Source organism: Melanerpes formicivorus, unplaced genomic scaffold (assembly GCF_026170545.1).
Source record: "Melanerpes formicivorus ecotype bairdi unplaced genomic scaffold, bMelFor1.0.p_v2 SCAF_62, whole genome shotgun sequence".
In the NCBI taxonomy this organism is placed as follows: Eukaryota; Metazoa; Chordata; class Aves; order Piciformes; family Picidae; genus Melanerpes; species Melanerpes formicivorus.
In genome coordinates, this window is record NW_027142414.1 from 3,925,165 (window position 1) to 3,950,225 (window position 25,061).

At 38.7% G+C, this 25,061-nt stretch overlaps 1 protein-coding gene across 3 annotated transcripts in view; it reads left to right on the forward strand.

Annotated features, from left to right (window-relative positions):
* TTBK2 (tau tubulin kinase 2) overlaps nt 1–25,061 on the forward strand; it is a 104,601-nt gene that overhangs the window by 46,238 nt on the left and 33,302 nt on the right. For all 3 annotated transcript variants that reach the window (XM_068162228.1, XM_068162229.1, XM_068162227.1), the window contains exons 5-6: nt 2,251–2,391; nt 4,992–5,096. In XM_068162228.1, the coding sequence (XP_068018329.1) occupies nt 2,251–2,391; nt 4,992–5,096 (246 nt within the window). The remainder of the gene's footprint in view (nt 1–2,250; nt 2,392–4,991; nt 5,097–25,061) is intronic.

Sequence of the window (25,061 nt, forward strand, 5' to 3'; positions counted from 1 at the left end):
GCGGCCAGCAGGAGCAGGGAAGGCATTCTCCCCCTGTACGCTGCACTGGTTAGGCCACACCTCGAGTACTGTGTCCAGTTCTGGGCCCCTCAGTTTAGGAAAGATGTTGAGTTGCTGGAACGTGTCGAGAAGGGCAACAAAGCTGGGAAGGGGTTTGGAGCACAAGCCCTATGAGGAGAGGCTAAGGGAGCTGGGGTTGCTTAGCCTGGAGAAGAGGAGGCTCAGGGGAGACCTTCTTGCTGTCTACAACTACCTGAAGAGAGGCTGTAGCCAAGTGGGGGCAGGTCACTTCTCCCAGGCAACCAGCACCAGAACAAGAGGACACAGTCTCAGGCTGCACCAGGGGAGGTTTAGGCTTGATGTTAGGCAGATATTTTTCTTAGAGAGAGTGATTGCCCCTTGGAATGTGCTGCCCAGGGAAATGGTGGAATAGCCATCACTGGGGGTGTTTAGGAGGAGACTTGATAGGGTGCTTGATGCCATGGTTTAGTTGATTAGATGGCATTGGATGATGGGTTGGATGCAATGATCTCGAACGTCTCTTCCAACCTGGTCTGGTCTATTCTGTTCTTTTCTGTTCTGTCCTTAAATATTTATCATGTGATAGCCCTTCCATAACTCTCTCAGGAAGGAGGAAGGTTGCATCACCAGAAAGACCTGACTATTGACAAAGTGAACTGTCATGTCCTCTGAGATAATGTACATTCTTTTGAAATTTTTACTTAAAGGCAGTCTGAAATCTGTGCATTTTGTTGGCTTTTGTGATTAAAGGGAAAAACCCCTATTAGCACAGAAAAGAAAACACTTAATTCAGTTTAATGAAAGAGTTTTTCCTGTGAAAAGGCAAAAAAATGGGTGATTGGCACTTAAGGCTATGGGATTATTGCCCTTTATCATCTTGATGAATATGAATACTGGAAAAAGAAGTCTACTTCATACTGTTAGTTGTGTTACTTTGATAGAAACACAGTTCTGTAATGTCATGGGGAGTGCATTCCCTGCATAGTATTTTTTGTCTGTTCAATCAAGTTTTCTAAGGTACTCTATAATTAATTAAAGAAATAATGGATTTTTCCTCGAAGAACTTGGTGTGCAGATTTTGTGAGCATTTTCTCAGTGGCCTTTTTTCAAGTGTGATGCAGGTACAAGGTAATTAGTCATGTATGTACTTCTAAAAAGCCTTAGTTTGGTCCATGTTATTTAGGAGGAGAAAGACAGTAAGTTCGTTGTTTTCAAAACCAGCTTCTAAATTTACTGCTGAGGATACTCAGGGACATACACTCATTACATTTAGGTGTGGTGTGTTATCCTGGAATATGAAAACAGGTATCACAGTGTCACCAAGGTTGGAAGAGACCTCAAAGATCATCGAGTCCAACCTGTCACCACAGACCTCATGACTAGACCATGGAATCAAGTGCCACGTCCAATCCCCTCTTGAACACCTCCAGGAATGGTGACTCACCACCTCCCTGGGCAGCCCATTCCAATGACAAATGACTCTCTCCGTTGAAGAACCTCCTCCTCACCTCGAGCCTAAACTTCCCCTGGCACAGCTTGCAACTGTGTCCTCTTGTTCTAGGGCTGGTTGCTAGAGAGAAGAGTCTAACCCCTTCCTGGCTACAACCACCCTTCAGGTAGCTGTAGAGGGCAATGAGGTCTCCCCTGAGCCTCCTCTTCTCCAGGCTAAACAATCCCAGCTCCCTCAGCCTCTCCTCATAGGCCTTGTGCTCAAAGCCTTTCACCAGCCTCGTTGCCCTTCTCTGAACACATTCAAGTGTCTTGATGTCCTTCCTAAACTGAAGGGCCCAGAACTGGACACAGGACTCAGTGTGGCCTAACCAATGCGGAGTAGAGGGGCACAATAACTTCCCTGCTCCTCCTGGCTACACTATTCCTAATGCAGGCCAGGATGCCATTGGCCTTCTTGGCCACCTGGGCACACTGCTGGCTCATGTTTAGGCGGCTGTCAGTCAGCACCCCCAGGTCCCTCTCTGTTTGGGAGCTCTCCAGCCACTCTGACCCCAGCCTGTAGTGCTGCATGGGGTTGCTGTGGCCAAAGTGCAGCCACGTAACGAGAGTATTCCATGGTTTGCCATGAAGAATCTCTGTGTCAGTTTTGGTATTAGTTGGTGGGGTTTTTGTGGGGTTTTTTTTGTGTGTGTGTTTGCTTTTTTTTGGTGTTTTTGTTTTTATTTTTGTTTTTGTTTTGTTTTGTTCTTAATGAAAATGTCCTTTTAACTTGGTCAGGGTCGGAACTTGGCCGACCTGCGTCGGAGCCAGTCTCGAGGGACGTTCACCATTAGCACCACTCTGCGGCTTGGGAAGCAGATTTTGGAATCTATCGAAAGCATTCATTCTGTGGGATTCTTGCACAGGGACATAAAACCGGTAAGCCTGCCCATTAAATCAAACCAGGCAAGTTTTATTGTGGTTTTCAGATGGTTGCATAAGTAAGATTAGGTTCTGTACTACATGTGCAAATGGAAAGGGACAGAAAATGGAATGTTTATTCATCAGATAAGGTAGATGTATTAAACAGTAACTTCGGTCCTTGTCATCATTGCTTCCAGTTAGTTAGGCCTCCTTGCAATTTTCTGTACTTAAAATTCAAACTTTTGTCTGTAGCATCATGAAAGCAAGAGTTTCTGCCATAAGGTATACTATAATGAGTTTGGCTAATAGCAATTAATATCTTCATATAATTAAGCTACGAGAATAGATACTAACTGTAGGGTGTATTTATATGCTCTTCAATAGGAGGGTTTTTTTTTCTGTTTAATATATAAAAAGCAAACAAGGAAAGGAAAGAGACTTTTTTTTGTACAATTCTATTAAAATGAGTGTTGAAACACCATGAGGATAGTACCATCCTGAAAGCATCACACTTTTATTATTTTTTCTGTTTTTCTTTGAATTACTCCTGAAACTGCATCAGCTACTTTTAATATTGCTCTATATTAAAAATATCATTATAACCCTGAACGTCAATAACTTCCAAATGAGAAGAAATGAGCAAATCTTTTTGTGGTGGGTTGGAAGGCTGATCCTTCCTTGCCTCCCACCAGGGCAGGAAAAATGAGACTCAGACAAACGGATTGCAGAAGTGGTGGAAAGTTTAAATGGAAAAGCAGTGAATGTTTTACAGAGAACATGGTGACAAAAGAGATCCCAAAGCGTACCCAGAAGCATCCCAACACTCCCCTTTTTCCCCACCTGAGGGTACACCCGAAACCCCCAGGGCTCTTTCTTCCCCCCCACCTCCAGTGTTAGTCTAATCTCAGATGGCCGCATCTGAGATCGCCCTTCCCCCTTCTCCTCCCGGGATTAGGCCTAGCCAGGCCCAAGAGGCTGCGAGATGACTCCCCCTCCATTACCGGATAGGGACCATCTCCATGGTAGTGGTGAGGGAAGAAAGAGGAAATATAAGACTTTGCAGGTGGTTTTATAGGGAGCAGGACATTATGGGATGAAATATGCAGCCTCCTGTGTCCACCCACTGGGCTGAACCCTCGGGACACCGGGATTGTGTCTTATGTGGCTGCAGCAGGGGGGCACCCAGCCCAAACTGCTACACTTTTGTCTTCTAATTGATGCAAATGTAAGTGGCTATATCTGGCACAGACAGCTAAATTTCCTGCTAGCTGAGTGATGTTTGCATAGAAAGTCTGGCAACAGTTTTTGTGCATTCGGGAATTTTCATTACTTCTTCCTTGCAACATTCTGTAAAACCTGTGTTTTCCCTGCTCCATCCCCAAGATTTCTAGTAATAGAGAAAGGACACAGAGGCGGTGAATGTCAAATGAAATGGGTGAGGAGGAGTTAGTTGGAGCGCAAAATTTTAATGATGAAAACCATTCAAGGTTTGAATGGGAAATAGCTGACGGGATGGACTGGGGACATCTTGTTATCTAGCTCTATCTTGGAGCCTACAGGCTCAGACAGGATGGAAACAGAATACTGTTAGGGAATGGAAAAAAAAAACAGAGTTTTGCATGGTTATTTTCCTCCTGTGATGAATTAGGCAATGCTGAAATTCCATTTAAAAATCATGGTGATCACCCTCATTTCAGTTCATGGTTTCGATTGGGTTTTGCCCTCGACCTTTGACACTGAAGCAGCTGTGAACCTCAGATTTATTTAGAACAGTGCTGCTCTTTCACGTAATGGGCAAAAAAAAGTAGGTTTTCTAGAGTTAATTGTGTTAAGCTTCCAGCTTGCTCAGATGTGTAGTTTCAATTCCATTTCACAAAACTTGTTTTTAGCTTCTTTATCTTTTTTATATCACATAATCCTTTTTAAGGGGCTTTGATGGGGAAAGGCTTGAACCAATTCAGCCAGCATGTTCAAACATCATAAACTAGTGGTGCTGAAGAAGTTGTTCTGTTTTGTTTTGTTTTAAAGGGCTAGCATGCAATGTTAATCTATAGAGGGAATTAAGAAAGCTTACTGAAGCTTTTCAGAATGAATTGCCTCCATAAGCCCTCACTGTTTGGTTGGTTTGGCAGTTTTCTGTGGTTTGTTTTGTTAACACTTTGTTTTGTTTTAATGCGGGTATTCCTCCTTCTGTGAAAAGGCAAAGGCAAACTGCACTCGTTATTCTGTATTGTATTGTGCTTGTATAATTTTGGTGCATTTCTTTAGATGGACTTGTTTAGGCCCCTAGGTTAGAAAGTTTTTGAAATGTCTCAGTCAAAACTTGCGAGTAGGTGACATGATTGGAAAATCCTTGCCTAAATTTAATGTGTTCTAAGTGACAAAGTCAGATGACAATTTCTTTGGACCATGTAGGCTGCTGTTCAGATATACAGAGTAGGATGTTTGATTTTAATGTTTTTTGTTGTTAAATGTAATGGGAGGTTAGTAGAGCTGAAAATAGGGAAGGGAGGATACAGAAGTAGAATGTGGATTTTCTATGCTTGTGTTACTGCATTGATATGTGCACATATTGAAATGTGTATGTATCTATCTGTGTTTGTTTTTCTTCCTAGTCTAACTTCGCAATGGGACGTTTTCCTAGCACCTGTAGGAAGTGTTTTATGCTGGATTTTGGCTTGGCACGGCAATTTACCAACTCATGTGGGGATGTCAGACCAGTAAGATTTTTTTCACAGTTGTCAATTTGGTTAACTGAATGTGGTAATATGCTGTTTTTTTGTTTGTTTGGTTGGTTGGTTTTTTTGAGAAGCATGGGAGTTGCATTGAACTGGTAACTGATCTAAACTTGACAAACATCATCCCAGATCAGGAATGCCATTTGATTTCTCAATTCTATTAAAAGATTGGCAGTCAGGGATGAATCAGCTTCTAAGTTTTGGCTTGAGGCAGAGGTGTGGTCCATGATATTTTTGGATAATCTGTTTTGATTTTGAAGATCAAGTGACAAACACCATACACCAGAGCCCAATTCCATGTGGTATTATATATGGCATGAAGAAAATAAAATCTATGTAGGAGAAAAAAAAATCAAACACTAAACTGACTATATAATCTGAAGGAGAAAGTCTGAATAATTAAAGCAGTGATAGGACACAAATTATAATATATAACAAGACATAGTGTAGGTTTTTTTTATTCCCATGTGATGCAGTCTGAAGAAAACTGTAGATAAAAGCAGATCAATGAGGACATTTCAATTTTAAGTACAGTGGAGCCTCCCTAATTGACTGGTGGGCAGTCCTTTTGTTGATTTCAAAGTTTGAAAGTGAGGGAGCCAGGGCCATGGTACATGATGATGTTCAAACAAATACTGTTCAATTTTTAAACAAGTTTAGTTTCCCTTTCGATGGCATTGCCGACTAAGGTATTAGTCACTATTGTGCAGCATATTTCTTAATGGGTTGCCATTTGAGTGGTAGAATCCACCTCTACAGGATTTTCAGTTTTATTTTGCCTAAGGAGTTGGGAGAGTGGCAATTTTTTGTGTGCACATTACGAGGTATTTGAATTAGTAAGGTAAATTAGCGAGGTTCTGCTGTACTCTATCCCTTCAGCCATAATGCTGGACACTGCAATGAAAGCAAAGAGCAGGGGAGACCAACAGAGTGGCTGCTGCTGTTGGAAAGGTGAGCTAAACATTTTAAGTAGTTCTATAATTTCCTTTTTTATTTCTCAGTGTTCTTATCATGTTCTGTACGTTTGGCTGCTTATGATGTTTTTTCTAACTAATCTGTGATTTTGAAGAGAGAACAATTTCCAAGATTCTGTAACTTAGAACACATACATATATATATATATATATATACACACCCATATACCAATGGTAGTATTCTTAGAAAACAAAAATAGGTGATAGCAACAGAAAAAATTAATATTTCTGATATTCTTTCTTTTGTAACAACTCAGCTCTTGCCTTTTGTTTTTCATTGCAGTGCCCTACAGTGTAACTGAAGTAATTGTTCAATTTAATCTATGTAGCATTTTCTGTCAGTGTAATCCATATGAGTAGAGTGGCAGGGGAAAAAAAAAAAGATAGTAGTTTTATTTTTACTTAATACCCAGAAATGGCTCTTTTATAGATAGCAACCATGCTGTTGGCCTTGCTTACTTATAAAATTTATTTAATATTTTCATTAAATGTGCTGTGTGCTTCTCCTTAAGGCTATCCTTCTTCTAAACTTCATTAGATTTCTTCAGCAGATACTGCACATAACCTGGAACAGTGTAAAAGCATGTTCTCCAAAAACCATAGTACTCTATTGGTAAGAACCTGTTCCTTAGTTAAGGTTGATTTTTATGCTAAGCCTGATTTTCTGTTTAACTGACTTCCACAGAAAGAATCTGGTCCCCTTCAGATTTTACATATTATCCCTGAATTCTTCAGTTCCCACAATGTGTTCTAAAAGAGTCAGAAAGTTTAGAAATTATAGTATCAGGTTTAAATCTTTTGGCAGCTTTGTATTTTCCCAAACATTAAGGAATTCCTGGTGGCCATCAATCTGTTTGTTCAACCCAGGAAGATATGGGAGAGGCTTGTATGGATACCATTGAAAGCAGAAAAGTTTATGACAGGGCTCCAGAAATCACTAGCCAGCACAACTGGCTTGCATATAGATTCCAGGAGGTGCAGATAAGAAAATCAAGTCAGCTTTGGGACTGGTAGAGAAGGAGGGTTTGTGTACCTCTTTGCCAGAATGCAACTTAGACTGGCAGGAAAGTTGAAACTAAAAAGTGATTACAAAAATATGCTAGGATCAGCTTTGTAGTATAGACTTCTTGTTAACAAGGTCCTATACACTTTATTGAAATTCAAACAAGAAGTTGAAAGAAGGTTCTTTTGGTGGGGAAGACTGTTTTATTTTGTGGAATCAGGTCGAGAGGTAAAAAAGAAATGAATTTATCAAACAACTAAGCTATCTGACGTCAGACTCTAATTCCAGTACATTGTAGCAAGACAGATGAATGCACCAGAATGTCATACAACTCCATTGTGATAAGGTGTTCTTGTTTTAGATCTATTAGAAAAAGAGGAATTATAAAACTTGGGGATCCATGGTTTTATTCCAGTATTTGACTGAAGTATGTGCTGGTGGCTACTGATATGTACAATGATCCATTTGAACCCTTCTGCATTTCTGAGCCTGTGCTTATTCTAGTTTGAGTCTTTTGTCTCTCCTCTGTGGTTGCCTTTCTGCACTCACCTTCTCATACTGTGTCACTTCCAGTCAGACTAATTTCACTTCTCTTTGAACTTTTAGTGCCCGCTGGAATGGTACAATGCAACAAAGTGAAGTTGTCTTTGCTCTCGGTTTCTTTTCTTTGCACACTGATGAAACCTGAAAACATTTTGAAAGAGATAGAGAAAAGAAATTCAGGCTGTTGCAGCCCTGAATTGAATTATGCCTCATAAGAGCTGAAGCATTTCAGGAATTTAGATGATAACTGATTCAAACAAAGCTGTATTGAGTTTGTATGAAATTTAGTTTTTCAAAATCTCAGGCGGAATCAGTTTTGGATGTCTAGTAGCATATTCCTTAACATCATCATGGTACAGTCCCACATCCCTCCTGGTCTGTCTCCATTCCAAGGCACACTAGGTTCCTTACACATTATTTAAAGAGTTAATAAACAAAGCAAATATTGTGTTCAGCTGCGTTCAAGAGCAGTTTGAAATGTTTGCTGAACTAAGAGCAAGCAGCTACAAACTCAGTCATCTAACATGAAGAATTTCAGCTTAAGTTGGTGATACACAGAAAGTTTCAGAGAACTGAATGCAGGATCTTGCATGGAAAATAGTGGCCAAAGTTTAGGTACAGATTTTGCTACAGGTGCCATATAAGGTATGTTGGCAGTGAAGTTCACAGGCAGCACTGCTGACTTTGGCGAAATTTTGATGAAGTTTCCAGAGTATTCCAATTAAAAATGTTTGTTCTTTAAAGTAGAACTGAAGATTCAGTCAGGTTAAAGAAATATTTTTGGTGCTATTGTAATAATTACTTTTCTGTTTCACATAGTTATTACAGTAGTTATGAAACATACCTGCTTTTGTTATAGAAAACACATTGATGACACAAGCACTTCCTTAGCATGGTCTTGGTTCTCCCTCATCTTTTCTATGGTATATAGACCTGTTCTGAACAGTAGTTTCTTCATGTGCACTTACCTGTCTATAATACTCCAAATCACAGCTGTGGAACTCATGTAATTGCAGGGTATTGATGAGGTATCATAGGCTGTTTTTACAGTAGCGTTGGATCTTTGTCTTCACTGCAGCTCTGTTTTCTCATCTTGCTACCAAGGTTCTCTACCTATAGGATTAAGTTCAAAGCATTAAAAGCAGCTCTATCTTCCATGATAAATTAAGTAATTCTCCAGAGTAAATAGATGTTAGTACAGCAAAAATTTCTCTCAGGTTCTTTGAACACTGTAGAGAAACAAAGCCTGTATTTAAGTGCTGCTTATTTCAATTCAGTTTGAGTGTAATCTCTCTTTTCTCCTTTGTGGGAGAACTGATTCACTGAATCCTCATTTAATTGTTGTTTATTGCTAGAGAGAAGTTTTAAGATGAGGCATTTGACACGTTAACTGGAATAAGAATGCATTTAAATTTATTATTTACTGTGAAATAAAATAAGGTTTATCTCACTGTTCTGTTTCTTCTACTATTGTTTATGACAAGTAGAGTTTATTTCAAAGTTTGCAATGCATAAAGCTGTTCACAGAACCATAGAATGGTAGGGGTTGGAGGGGACCTCTGCAGATCATCTAGTCCAACCCCCCTGCTAAAGCAATTTCAGATGGAGCAGGTTCATAGGATCACACCCAGGCAGGTTTTGAAGGTCTCCAGGGAAGGTAAACTCCACAACCTCACTGGGCAGCCTGTTCCAGTGCTCTGACACCCTCAAAGAAGTTTCTTCTAATGGTTCAGTCCACCCTGAAAGGAATAGTGGCTCATATATTAGTACGTTGAAATTACTGTGTTCATTAGAATACCTGTATTAATTAATGTTATCTAGGATTTGTATTATGATCAAGCCTGCAAAGAAAATTTTACAACTGAAAGGAAATGTTTCCCTTTTCTTTATGAGAGATCTTAGCATCCAGAATTTTGAAAATTCTCTAATTATGCCATCAGAACAAATGTATAGCTTTTTCTACACCCATGTGATAACAGCATACCATCTAGTGACATCTTATTTTCCTGTGCTTTTTCTTCTCAACACTACTGGCTTCTGTCTTCAATGGAATGAAGCTGGAGGTGGGGAGATTCAGGCTGGATGTGAGGAGGAAGCTCCTCACCATGAGAGTGGTGAAGCCCTGGAATGGGTTGTCCACAGAGGTGATTGAGGCCCTGTCCCTGGAGGTGTTTAAGACCAGGCTGGACGAGGCTCTGGCCAGCCTGATGTAGTGTGGGGTGTCCCTGCCCATGGCAGGGGGGTTGGAACTAGATGATCCTTTTGGTCCCTTCCAACCCTGACTGATACTATGATTCCTGTCAGCTTTCTCTCCTTTTTTCCTTTTTTCTTTATTTTCCATTAACACAGATCTTAACCTACACCCACTTAGTTTCTGCCTCTTTATATTTGGTAACAGTCTGCCTTTATCTGACTTTGCTGAGGCTCCCGTTTCTTTCACAATTTACTTGCAAGTCTTCTCTGTTGAGCTTATCCCTCTAGTTTTATGTTCCCACCTTTTCACCTTTATCATCATGTAGTGCCTTTCATAAACACTCTTTTTCTTTTAAATCTCTGCACACATGATTCACATTTATGATTAATTCATGATTTTAAAGTAGAGAAGGGTAGATTTAGATTGGACATGAGGGTGGTGGAACACTGGAACAGGTTGCCCAGGAAGGTGGTGGAGGCCCCAGCCTCAGGGTTGGGTTTGATGGAGCTCTGAGCAACCTGATCTAGTTGGGGATGTCCCTGCTTACTGCAGGGAGGTTGGACTAGATGACCTTTAAAGGTCCCTTCTAACCCAGTGCATTCTATAATTCTTTGATGTCCCTGTTATGATACTGTTCCCTTCTGTTCAAACTAAAAGAGTGTCATCTGTCTCTAGTATCTTTGTGAATGTCTTATGATGAATTCAAACTTGAGGGTGCTCTTAGTCTCATTTCTCCTGTGATGGCCACTTGGTGCTGCCTCTGTTCGTAACCACTGCACATGGTATCATCTCTCTCTCCCCAAGATTTACTGGCAGTTTTGACTTGGTATGTCCTTACACCCACTCCGTGTAGTTTCTGTATAGTGTACAGATACATTCCTAGGTGTATGGATGGATGTTTTGGGAGGGTTTTTGGTAATCTCTTTTTCATTCACAGACCCGGAGTTCATTCAGGATGCTACTGCAGATAGAACTTGTGTGATTTGTTTTATTGCCTTTCCAAATTGCATCAAACAAGCTACTTATTTTCATTTGTGAGGCGCTTAAGGATCTCTGCCCACACAGCCTGCTATCTTTCATTCAGAGTATACAGAAACACAGAAAACAGTAAAGGTGGGGACCTGCCTCCATTACCCACTTTGGATTTTGTAATACAGGGAACACTGTTAGTTATTTCAGGCTGTTCCTTGTGTTGAAAGGGAGATTTCTGCCAAGTTCTCACTGTTTTCTTTTAAATCTCTGTTTGCAAACAAAACTGGAAAACCACCTTGTTTCTTTTTCTTTTTGGTAGGAGTTGCAAATAATCTTTCTTTGACCCTTAAACCTTCTAATACAGTCTCTTGTGACTCTAATTATTATTTAAAGTTTAAGTGGAAGGCATGCTTAACAGCAAAAAGCAGAATTTGGTGCCAGTCTGTACAGACCTACACAGAGGTGGAGATAATACTGCATATGGAAAAGATTATCTTCTAATACAAGAAACTATCCATGAATGATAGGAAGTCTTATTTATGCATGTGCTGTGTACATATTACTGGCTTCTTAGTTTGAATTATTGAAAACAGTAGTTTCAAGACTGCATTTTCACTTTGGCTGCTCCCTTTCACTTTGGAGGAAGGATTTTTTATGGTAATTTGTTATTTTTTCCCTGAGAAGGTACGGTGTCTCCTTAGAATTCTTACCTTAAAGAATAGTCAAGGCAGAGAGCTTAGAATTAGAAACCTTTTCTTGAAGATCATCCCAACTAATTCCATGAAGGTTTCAAGCTATACTTCTGCATTAAAGGATCCCCCAGAGTTTTGTTTTCATGCTTGTCAGATCCTAGGACATCTCTGTGTCATTTCCAGAGATGTTCATCTTTGTACTACCCTTCTTAATGTCAGACTCCCTGGTGATTTAGCATCATTAAAACCATGCTACTGGGGAGTCTGTCCAGCTGTAGCTGCTCCTATGTAAACACTGGTTTGAAAAATGCAGGTTTAATATAAAGAGCTTCTCAGAAAGTAATATTTAAAGAGCAGAAAGCAGAGTCCCAAGTGAGCAATTCAGTTGTTCAGCATTAGCAGTGCTTATGGTATTTTTCATTGCATTTTGGAGTGTCACATGTGGACTGCCTGCTCACAGAATTGAGGAGCAAGCAGTTTTCAGCCCATTTCACTGTTTTTTTGGTTTTGTTTTTGTTTTCCCCCCCAGTGGGATTTGCAATAGCATGATTTTTTTTACCCTTGGATTACATTATCTAAAATGACCTTCATTTGGTTTGCAGCAGCCAGCTGACAGCATGACTGATTTTGATTTTGAAAGTGAAAAAATAAGACTTGAAGGAGTCATATTGTAGCTCATACTCCAAGAATATGATGGAATCTTAAGAAATTGCTTCTGTAGGTATTAATGTCTTGTTTATTGCCACATTTTTGTATCCATCAAACCCTCCATTTCAAGAAAAGTGCAGAACAGTCACAAAGCTTAAGCTTTTGAAGTCAGCAAGCAGCAGCTTCCATATGAACTGCTGCTACAGTGTGCACTGATAATTCCCAGTGGGATTTGCAATAGCATGATTTTTCACCCTTGGATTACATAACTGAAGGACACAAATGATTCACATGAAATATTTGTTTCTCTTCTCAATGATCAGTTAGGTTTTCCTTATTTATTAACACGGGGACACAGCTAGCGATGTGTTGTTTGAGTCATCCATTCCATGTGACCTAAGCTTTCAATACAAAGGATGTCATGGAGTTAGAGCAGAGGAGTTCCACCAGGTTTTAAAATTGAGAATAAATTGTTAACAAACATAGAATCATATGGGGTTTGTTTTAAAAACTAGTGTCAGATTTTCTTCCTTGCTCTAACTGGTTTCCCTTGTGCTTTCATCATTGCCTTTTCTTTCTGTTTTACGTAAGTGTCTTTTCCTACATTGCAGCTGGAATAGCCTTTTATAGCCTCTCTGCAGAAACACACAATTTCTTCCCCCAGCACTAACAGAACCCTTTTGGAAACTATCAGAACCCTCTTTTGGAAAAGAGTGCAATAATACATCTCCATTTTATTTCCCAAATATTTCAGTCGTAGCTACCTTTATTCCCTTTTCCTACAAACTGACTGCAGAGTTTCTAAGTCTTATTTTTGCATGTTGGTTGGCTACCAACATTGTAATAAAGTGGGAAAAAAGGGATGGAATTGATGCTAAGTGTAATGCAGCAACCATACCAAAGTATTTTCTGGTATTCCATAACCATTGTCTGGACTGTAACTTTAAATTCAGTATTTTACTTATAGGAAAATGTCACCTGTCTTTACAAAGAGGAGTAAGAGTTTAGCCTGGAGAAGAGGAGACTCAGGGCATACCTTACTGCTGTCTACAACTACCTGAAGGGAGGTTTTAGCCAGGTGGGGGCTGATCTCTTCTCCCAGGCAACCAGCACCAGAAGAAGAGGACACAGTCTCAAGCTGTACCAGGGGAGGTTTACGCTGGATGTTAGGAAGAAGTTGTTCATAGAAAGAGTGATTGGCCATTGGAATGGGCTGCCCAGGGAGCTGTTGGAGTAACCTCACTGGAGGTGTTTAGGAGGAGACTGGATGGGGTGCTTGGTGCCATGGTTTAGTTGATTAGATAGTGTTGGATGATAGGTTGGACTCAATGATCTTAAAGGTCTTTTCCAACCTGGTTCTTTCCTATTCTATTCTATTCTATTCTATTCTATTCTATTCTATTCTATTCTATTCTATTCTATTCTATTCTATTCTATTCTATTCTATTCTATTCTATGAGTTCATTTCAAGAAATTATGGGAGGGAGTGTTTTGAGAGTTGACTTTGTATAACAAAGATTTGTGTTCTACCTTTATTAGTCTGCCTTGGTGTCTGAACATTATGCTGAAAGAAATGCCTTCAGTGCTCATCTTCAGGACCCAGAATTTTTAGATTCTCTTGGGGTTTTTAGTGAGCAGAGACAGTTTCCCACTTGTTCCAGGTATTAGCCTTCAAATGATCAGTTGTAGTTGCAGTTTTCTTATGATGGTACCGTTCTGCTACAGTGGTCTGCGTCAACTGGTAAATCTTAAAAATGAAAAGAAAAATAGATTACATATAAAGCAAAAAAAACCTCCACCAATTTTGCAAACTTTCATGCTACAAATAGTTCTCTCTCAGAAACATTACTGTAAAATAAAGTGTCTTATGCTTGCTGATTTTGAAATTGATCCTTGTCCTGTCTTGCAGCTGTCTGGGTGACTGTATTTGTGAGGGGCTGACTTCAGAGAGGCATATGGTCCTTGTATTTCAGTATAAGATATTTGTAACATGTATGAACATGATGAAAAGAGTAGCAAAGGGCAGGTCATTAAGTTTTATGATCTGGCATTATTATCTGGTTAAACTTAAAAGTCAGGACAAGCATTTTTTTTTGCAGCTGTAAGATTGTGAAGGATGTAAGAAAGGAAGTAATGACAAATGCCTATTGTACGGTTGCTTGGAAGGGTGTCGAATGATTGACATTTGTTTGAAAACAAGAGCTTATGTAATGTTATATATTTTTCCATTCAATTCACATAATTTTGTTTTATTAGCTAAAGAACTTGATGTCTGACTTAAATATATAATGACAAAACTTCAAACATTTCAGGGGAGATCTTCAATGCAAATGCCCATGTTGTATGCTAGATGTAGGTAGCATTCTGTACCTCAGAGTACAAATGAAATTCTGTCACTTTTATCTATATATGGTGTATTCACTTAATGAGCAATAGGAAAAGTTATAACTCTTGCAGATATGATATTTAGAAATGTATTCACTCTATTACCATAGTTCACTAATTACAGAGGGTGATGTTTCTTTTTCCCCTTGTCCGTGGAAGCATGTGCATTCAAGATGTAGAGTGCTATTTTATTAGAACAAAGTTGTTCTGACCATCCAAAAGCAGTGCATAAAAAGTGAAAAACCAGTCTCTAGCATAATCTGTTTTAAACTGTGAAATACATCTATAAACAAATCACACATGAACAAATCTTTCTTCAGTTGTTTTCATTGATCTGAAGCTTAGCTTAGCTCTTTGTCCCCTTTATTTTTGTTTGCTTGGAAAATATTTTAGACCACATAAGCTTTTGGTAAACCTCAAACAACAATATGAATCTCATTGGGAATAGGATGAAGACTGTGGAAATTCAGGCAGTAGTGTGTATGCATAAACTTCAGAAACTAAATTTTCCATGTTGGGCATGTTGGGTACTAGAATGCAGGTGTTTGGGATAGGTGTAAAATTAAATTCTAGAATGGAAGTTGATAAGGAAGGAGTCATTGGTGGGAGGAACCTTGTCTAGTGTTGGAAAAGCTTGAAAGAGAGAAGTGTGGGAAGGAGAACAAAAAGTATGAAGGATGATGCAGACTGAGAATAAAAGAGCAGGGGAATAAATAGTTGGAGATTGGAAACCGATAACTGAATTTACGGTGTAGCTAAGAATTGATTACTGCAAAGTAGGATAATTAGAACTCAGTTGTGGGAAGACTTTATAATGATCAGGCAAATACATTTAGCAGGACACAAATTTAGTGTATTTATCAGATCCGTAGTCTACTGTTTTTGAGTGTTGTCAAAGTGTGATTTTATCTACCATTTCCTTTCCCATTGTTTAGTGATAGCTGAAGTGAGTACTACTAGCATCTGTTTTTGCTTAAGACAAAGAATAAATCATTAACTTCATACAGCCTTCAGCTTACATGTCTCTATTCACATGGTGATAATGGAAAGTGAAGGTGTCAGCTGTGGTACAGAAATAGAAAACCTTGAGGGACAAGATGCGAAGGACATTTGCATTCGTAACATTATCAGTACTACAGCTAGCTCTTGGGCAGTTGTCATCATTCCTGTTTTGAGCACTTCAAAAACTTAACCACTGTTCTTTCAGGTACTATTGCATTTAATACAAAGAAAGCAAAATCAAAGAAAAAAGGAGCCACTTTGCTGCTTTGCCAATTAGTCTTTGTTGTTAGATTACATTTTAAAAAGGAATCTGAGATCATAAGCCTTTAAAAATGCATACATTTATGTCTCATATATTATCAGAGGCTGAGAAGTTTTATCTGTGTTTTGTTTGCTTGATTTTGGTTTGGTTTTTCATTTGTGTGGACTTCAAATAACTGAATTGTGTTTGTTTTTCAAAGAAGGTAGTGTAACATGTATGCAAACAGCTGACAAGGCACACAACTGCAAAACTATCCATAAGAAGGTGATGTTCAGGTCAAACCTTTTGCCTTAAAACATCTGTGTTTTTCTACTCAGTGTACAGGTCTCACTGACTGGCAGCCTAAAGAATCATTCAAATTAGCAGCTAGTCCCCTGAGTCTGGTGATTTGGACTCAGCAAAGATGAATAAAGGAGAAAACTCCATTTTTTCCTAGTTTGGTGCTCAGTTTGGAACATGGGCTTCCTCTTTGGCAGCATTCTAGCTGTTGAATTAAAATATGTTCTGAGGAGACTTGATTTCTTCTGTGGAAATGTTGTCTTTTTGATAAATAAGGCTTTTTGGGTCAAAGCAAGAGTTACCTTAAGACTACTTTCCCTGATCTTCCCTTCCCTTCTCCTTCCCTTCCCAGTGACTAGACTTTTGGGTCATTCCTCAGTTGTTTTTCAAACAAAATGAAGACCTACAGAGTTCCCACCCTCATGGGTTTGTTTAGCATGACCTTAATTTCAAGTGTCTGAACTCTCATGTATTTATTTGAACTAAGTAAAAAATGAAAATTGCATTCTTTGAACATACATTAAAGAGGTTTATGGTATTTTAGTTCCAACTTGCTAGATTTTGTTGTTGTTGTTTGGTTTTTAACCTGGAAATTTGAAATCTTATGCTTACCAAGCTGGGAATTCCTGTTTTTTAGATCAACAGGAAATGTTGCACTGTGTTTTTCTGATAGCTTTTTGCATTAAAGGAGTCACAAAACAAAAATAGTATTGAAAGCCAGAGGAGTTCCACGTTGTCTTTATTGGTGACCTGGCAGTAACAAAATTGTCTCTTGGCTCCTGCTAAAATGTAAGATGCACCAGCTGCTGCACAGTCTGACCCTTAGAAAAATGCAGTGAAAGCAATTGTGAATGCAAATGTTTAGATCTTTCTATTGTCTAGGGAAGCACTCACAAACCTTTTCACATCAAATACTGTACATGTTAGTCTATTCAGGTGTTTATGCACCAGATCAGGGAAGTGTTGCTTGCCTTTCTTCAGTGCCCTCAGGTTCTGAGGATTTTCCAGCAAATGAATTTTTATCTTCAGGATGACAGATGGTGTCCTGGAAATATACTTGAAGAAACTGAATTATTTAAAGAAAAAAAACCAAACAACAAAACCCCCAAAATAAACCCCTAAAAACCAACAAAAAACCTTGCACAGAGTGCTGCAAAGAAATGTGTTGGTAAATATCAAAGCAGAGTATTAAATACTCTGAAGGCTTCTGAAGTCTGTTGCACCTCAGTTAAATATAGATATAGTTAGTATCAATTTCTTGTATGTTTATTCTTTTGGATTGCTTTTTACTTTATGACAATTTGAGAATGGTTATGCATTTGAATGGCATGTGGTTGTTTTTTCTTTTAATATTCTGGATTATCTTGAATTGCTGAGGTGGACTAGAGAGTACTTCCATTTTACTGTGTTTTACCTCCTGTCATCTTGACCAAAGAATTGCAGATTGTTTATTTCTGTGTTTGGAAAGAGAGGACACAGTCTCGAGCTGTGCCAGGGGAAGTTTAGGCTGGAGGTGAGGAGAAAGTTCTTCACTGAGAGAGTCGTTAGCCATTGGAATGGGCTGCCCAGGGAGGTGGTGGAGGTGTTAAAGAGGGGATTGGATGTGGCACTTGGTGCCATGGTTTAGTCATGAGGTCTGTGGTGACAAGTTGGACATGATGATCTTTGAGGTCTCTTCCAACCTTGGTGATTCTGTGATTCTGTGGAAGAAAACATAGAGTGGAAGTATATTCATTAAATGTTTTAACTGTGGGCAAAAAGATGGGATAATGTTCAGAGCTAAAGGAGCGCCGGTAAAGCTGTGGTGATGTAGGAAAATAGATGACCATGAATCTTTTTGAGCAAATGCTGTTACATATCAGTGTGCAAACACTGATACTGATAACAAAAGGGTGTCAGAAGTGGCCCACAAATGGTACTGAGTAAAACTGGAGCACTTTTCTTTATTTGCTTCAGTGCCACTGAGTATTTAGAATTTGTATCAGCGACAAACTCCTGCGTAATACCTTGACTGTATGCACATACTATAAACATGACTCTATATGCTGGAAGTTGCTCCGTAACTGTTACTGAACATTGCATGTGGATTAAACTGAGACCCCTTGTTAAATTTAAACTACCAGCAGCACTATAGTCAACTCCAGAAAATTGTGAAATTTGTCAGGTTTGGGTTTCATTTAACAAGCAGGGAGTTCCTTGATACATTCTCTGCTTTGAGTAACACAGGTTAAAGCAAAATGCAGGGACAACTAGGACACATTTTATGAGAACAGTATTAAATGAGCGTGGATTTTCTGAGGTCATAATCAAATAGTAAAAAGACCAAACCCAAGTCCAAGGAGCTGTGTGAATTCACAATGCTCCACATTAAAGTAAATAATTTGCTAAAATATGTTAACTGCACTAACAAGACCTTTCTTCCAAATTGTTGAAAGCCAGATGCTGTGAGGTAATGGTCCATGTCATTATGTTAAATGTACTGTTCAGAGATTGTTTCATCCTGTTGAGAAGCATTTGGTTGCTGTCATTTACCTTATGCTATCATTTCTCAGTAGTGATCTCTCTCAGTTCGTAACAGGACTTTATACATGGCTATGATAAGTTGAGGTTTATGTGCACGCTCCTAAACAACTAATACCATAATTATTTTTCCTGTTGAAATCTTCTGATCTTCCTCAGCTGTGTAATGCCTGTCTCATATTTAACATGTGTTGTCACTTCAAACTGCAATACAGTTTTGGAGCTTTTCTTAACTTCATTTTTACCTTCAAGTTGCCAGTAGCTCTTATTATTTTACCACTGAAGCTTACATAGACTTCTCTAAAATTTATCCACATCCCCCCACCCCCTTCTTTTTAGCCTCCTTTTTAAATTGTCACTCTTGTATGAGTAGCATTTACTGGAGTCATGTTTTGCTTATAATTGCACTACTGTGTAGCTAGGGTGATGTTGTCTGGGCCACAGGTGATGAATGTGACAGAGAAGTATTTCTGAATTGTAGGTGCTCTACATGATATGGTGCAGTGTGGAATTTGAACCTTAGGTTAATCCTGGTTTATCCTTCCCTTTTACTCTTTTGCTAATCTGTTTCTGAAAATCACAAGAACTTGAATAGCTCAGTGTGTGTTCTCAAGCTTAGCCTGAAGGCACCCTGTGACACAGAGCAAGGGCTCTGTTCAAGCAGGGCACAAGAAGCACTTCAGTGGTCCCACAGGGCAAATCTGCTCATACTCAGTGAAGGGTTCTCTTCATTACCACTGTACCAGACCTAGGACACCATTACCCCTCTCCTCTTTACTGTTAAAGAAAGATTCAAATTATGGGAAGGATGATAGAGAAAGCAGATCTGTATGATAGTCCTCTGGGGATTTTACACATTGATATACTTTAAAGTAGAACTTTGATAAGGTATCTCTTTGAGTGAACACACCACTATCTTGCAACATAATGTTTTGGAGCAGGGAAGTGAAAAGTCACTTCTCCTCCTCAGCATTGGCATGAGAGTCATTCTTAATGTACTGGACAGCTCAGTGCTAATGGTTACAAAGCAGACACCTATGCATGCTAAAACACGGTGTGAGAAGTTTCCAGGATGAAATGTCTGTAACTAGACAGTCTATTATGGCATAAAAATAAAAGAATAAAGGAAGGAGCAATAGAGAGAGATGTGATATAATTCACCTGCCAAACAGAATTCACTAAGCTCCTCAAAAGGGAGGTGGAAAGTGGAAAGTATTTACTGTATGTTCATTTTTATAAAATAGGTATTAGTATAAATAAATAATGAATCAGAAATAGTGATGAGTGTCTGTTCCTGTCACAGCTCACTTCTGTCTTTCCATGTCTGTAAAGTTAATGTTGGTGCATGTTTCTACTGTAGAACAACAACAACAACAATTTCTAAAGAGCAAGTATTTTAAAGCTATGTTTTCAGCTTTTTTTCCCCCACTAAATCTGCATCAGTCAGACTACATTGCATGTATTTTTGGAAACGTGGTTTGCAAGATTGCCCTCAAAATTCAGAGCTAAGCATTTGTAGTTGATAGCTTTTTAAAAAATTAACTACTTTAAAGAAAAAAAAATAATCTTTGTTTCAGTAAATGGAGTTGTGTTGAAGAGTCTAAGATGAATTATTACAGCTTTGTATTTTTTTTATGAATCTCAGTTGTTTTGCCAAAGAATTATTATATAATACCAAAGCTATTCAATGCAAGATGCAAACATATAGGTTATTTGAGAATGAGGCTATACATAACACCTTCATTCTTTCCCTTGTGTCATCCAAGTCAATAAAGACTGGAGCCTAATTCATCCTTCTTTTTCTTTTTGTTCCTCTTAAATCCCAGAGAAACTGAAGAAGGTTTTGACCTTTATGTCAAAATGTCCTACATGGAAATCTCAATTTGCTGGAGAGACTAAGCCAAGCACCCTTTCATTTATTTGTTTTCTAAGCAAAAACCTGTGTGAGAATTATGACACAGGTCATTTCAGGCTCCATTTCTGAGTTAGTGATATAGGCAAGACAAGAGGGTTAGTTTGGAGAGGTTTGTGTAACCATTATTTACGAATCAAGAGATTTTTAACAAATTGAGTTCTTACATTTAAAAAGTTTTTGAAGTACTACATAACTGTGATATACCTAACAGTGATATAGTATGTGATGTAGTGATAGGCAGCTATAAACATACAGCTTTGTTATACCTACTGGTGTAACACTATTTGCTTGCCTGTCATAACTTGCTTCAAGGACATAGAACAAAATTATTTAAAGCACAATCTTATAATGTATCTATCTAGCATTTTTAGCATCCTCTGAACATGATCCTAGTATTGACAAAGAAGAACTGAAGGAAGTCAGTGTTCTAGAGACAGACAACTGGTGTCTCGTGTGTGATAGTGCAAGGCAAAACCAGCAAGTAGTGAGTTAATGTAAAAGATTATAGATGACAGAGATTGGGGTCAATACAGCTGACCAATATGATCGAGTATTGTTCCTTTGTTGTTCCAGTATTGTAGGCCTATACTGTGAGTATAGCACAGTAAAGTAAAGCAAAGAAGAAGAAGAGAAAGGAAAGGCAGAAGTGTGTATCAAGGGAACTTCTACAACTTATATAAACTCGGAGAGCCTTGTTGGCATAGCTTCATGGGTTCCCTATGAGTGACCACACGCTGCACTATTATAGATTATTGGGCCAACTACTAACGACATGCGAGGTTTGTTGATGCAGGTGCATGTCCTGTTGTCCCAAGATAACTTTCTGTGTTTATAGCTACCAGTGTCCTGCTTTAGTTACATGCTGCAGGCACAGCACTGTTTTGCTACACTGCTAGCTGGCTCTGCACTTATGCTGAGCATGGCCTACCACCATGGCAGGCTCTAGGCCTGCACTGCCAGATTGCACACACTGCTCGTCGCTGGCATTGCCACAAAAAATAAACCCCCCCAGCATTATGAATTCACTTAGAAGGTAACACAAGTAAGAATAGATAAATGAATTTCATGTGGTATGATATTATTTGGTAACATCTCTATGGAATAGTCTTGCAGTAATTAAATGAAGTTAAAAACTTGAGAAAATCACGTGTGATTATTCCTTTGAGAAGAAGAATCTCTGTGACCTGATGTTTGGGATGAAAAAATAAGAATACACAATCTATTAATATCCTGTCAGATCGAACATGTTGATAAATAGTTGAGAAATGAAAAAGACTTAAATTGTCATAATGCAATACTTTGTGATTTTTTTGGGTTGTATTGTTGGTATTTTCCTACTCCTTTTGTGTAGTGTGCAGAACACCAATACCATATCCAAACGTTATTGAACAATTTTAGTTAGAAATTCCTGTGTGCTGTGTAGCCATTCCATATTCTGGTACAGCAATTCCTTTACTTTGTATAGAACTGATAGAAGCTCAGGGGAGTGGGCTGTAACAGTCCTTCTAAAAAAAAATTGAGAAATGATATTTCCACTGAGATTCAATATTAATCTTTGGAAAAACCCCAAATTGTTCTATGAATGGTAAAACTTGCTTATTTCTTATGGTTTTCTGTACTGCTTCCTTCATGCCCTCCAAATTTCTTAATATTCTCAGCTTTATACTACACCCAACTTTTCTGACCAGTATGTAACTTGCAGTTTTGGGACTGGAGATGTGCTTACTTACCATCTAAATTACATGGTGATTGACCAACTGATTGGTGCCTCTTAAAATTGATGTGAGCCATTTTAATTGAATTTTAGCTGTCTGCCTCTGTGTCAAGGTGCTAATTTGGGTTCTATCTTTAATCACCTATTTCCATTAGACTTGCAGGAACTGGATGCTTTTGAGAGCTGTCCTGTTTGCTTAAAACACAGATGATTTGGTCCAGTAAAATTTAATTTCCTTGTGAAAATGGAAGCAAACCAAAATCTAAACAGAAACTATCTGCTAATTCTTTCTGAGCTATGGGCTGAATTCTCTGCTGAGTTATGAAAATTTGTTTTGAATAGTTGGAAGAATTAGAAGAGAAAGAGAAGGAGGAAAGTGTGGGTTTTTATGTACATCAGCTTGCTTAAGATATTTTGCTTCTTATTCTTAGTTGAAAGTAAGTCTGCTACGGAAATAAGTACTACTGGATTGATGTAACTCTATGGTATTATCGTTATAAGTACTAAATATGATATGTGTAAAACAGTTAAAAATTAAGGCCTTAGTTCTCCATTCTGCTAAGAGCACAAGACTTTCAATAATGCAGAGCAACCATAAAATCTTTACTTACTGAGATCAGTAAAACAATACTCTGCTGTCTGGGGAAATTATCTGCCAGTGCATTAGCTGGTTTGTGTAGGTAGTCAGTCGTCTTCTTACAGTAATTGCTGTCTTAGCTCCCAGTATAGGAGGAAGAGGAAGGATTGCACAGGGCAAAGCAAAAATGTAAATGCAGATTTATCCTGTGTGATATTTTACACTGCATTAAGTTCAGGTTTGTGACAGACAGTTAGTAGGTTGTTACCACTTCCAGCCCACCAGACTTTTTGTCTGCTCGTGAATCAGCTTTGGAACAATTGCCATTTTCAGCTCGTGTATCACATTGGTGAAGTAAAGGCACCAGGTTGAAAACTGAGTATCTTAGGAGCTGGTTCATATATCAGATATTACTGCCTTGGAGATGGTGATGCTCTTTATAGCACAGGCAGTTGGAGTTAAATTTTCATTTGTCACCACGTTGTTGTTAAATCCCTCAATAGCAAAATCTGATTGTACTGTTAGACGTCAACACTGCTTGTTACCCAGCTTCTGCTGGAACTAGGTAGTGTGGGATCAGGGAGCTGCAATCAATTTTTGGAAACCACAGCTTCTATTTAGGTAGATCTGAGTCCAAACAATGCATCATGCTGACAACTCTAGGAGGGGGGTCAATAAAGAGTTCTAGGTGCATGTACTTGGGTTTTAATGTCTGACGTGGTTTCTGTAGAGAGATAGAAGTGTGGGTTTGAGTAGCTGCCCATACATGAAAACTGATTGAGATGTATAATGTCTTATAATGGCAACTGTATTTCATCTGCTCGCTCTTTCCTTACATAGATGATCCCTGAATTTTTCATTTACTTTAAACTGGAGCTAGCACATGCTAGGCATTAAGTTAGATTGCTAAGGGGCATCAGAACGTGCATTGTTGAAGCCATTTGTTATGAAAATAGGTTCCAAAGAACTGGAACTGAGTACAGTTCCAATCCCAGAAATATATTCCTGTTGGGTAAAAGAGGTGGGAAATTGTCTTTATAAAAAGAAAATATAAGAATTCTGCCTTTAACAAATGGAGACAGAGTAATGGAAGTGGCTACTTCTCTGCCCACACCCCTATACACTTGAGAACTTGCCTTTGGAGGCAGCACCAGGAAGGTGGTGTTCACTGTTTGTGTTGGTTCCTCAATCCAGAACTTAGAGACACTTAAGAATTATGAGTCATTGCCTGACTAATAGAAGGAATGGTGGTGCGTGTTGGATATAATGTGAAGAATAATTATTGGTTTTTTTCATGTTTATTGTCTGGTTTCCATGACTGCAGTAAAAAGCTAACTTTTTGCTTTGCATAATGTTTCCAGCCTTGTTCAGAGCAATAAATGGAGAGCATTTATCTAGGGATAGTAGACAAAACTAAGGAGTGTGATTTGCCTCTTCCACAGCCCCTCCAAAGAAATAACAGTGGTAGACAGGTTTGTGAGCATAGTGTCTCTAAGGAATTGGCAAACCTGTTGTGCTTAGAGGAAATAGTTCAGTTTTTTTTAGGAACTCTTAATTTCCTCCATGTAGTTTATCTAAGACATTGTCCTATGTTCCCAGGGCAGGGCCACTCCGAAGAAAACTAATGGTACATGAAAAAATACCTCTATGAAGAGAAAATTTCTTCAGAGTTGTTGGCTCTGCTTCATATGAATGTATCTTCAAAATAATTTATTTTAACTTACATTTGAAGAATTTAGGGATAGCAATCAAATCTGAGACAGCTCTGGCTTCCAGATCAGTGCTTCAGCTAATTCTATTCGGAAAAACTATTTTAAACTGATGCAAACAAGTTACAGTTTTGTAGAAGACTAGCAATCTGTTTTGTGTCAAATACAAGTATGGAAGAAATCTGGTCTTCCTAGAAATTATATCCCTTACTCTAATAAACATTGCCACCTGTGTGGCCATTGCTACTAATCTAATATCTGGGATTTAAGGCAAAGTTTTGTAGGATTTATTTTTCCCTAAGAGCTCTTACCTAATTTCTTTGGTTTCCTGTGCCAATCTGAGAATTGTCTATTGCAAAGCTTTCTTACTCTTATCTGAAGGAAAAACATGGCACTGATAATTTCCATAAATAAATTGGATGATAAATAAATAGATAAATAAAGCTGTTAAGTGTGGAAGAGACTATGAATGGAGCCCACTGGTGAGTGGACTGTTGGTGGGTCTCTGCAACTGAGATAGCACCTGGAAATGGTGGGTGCTTCCAGTCTATGACTGAT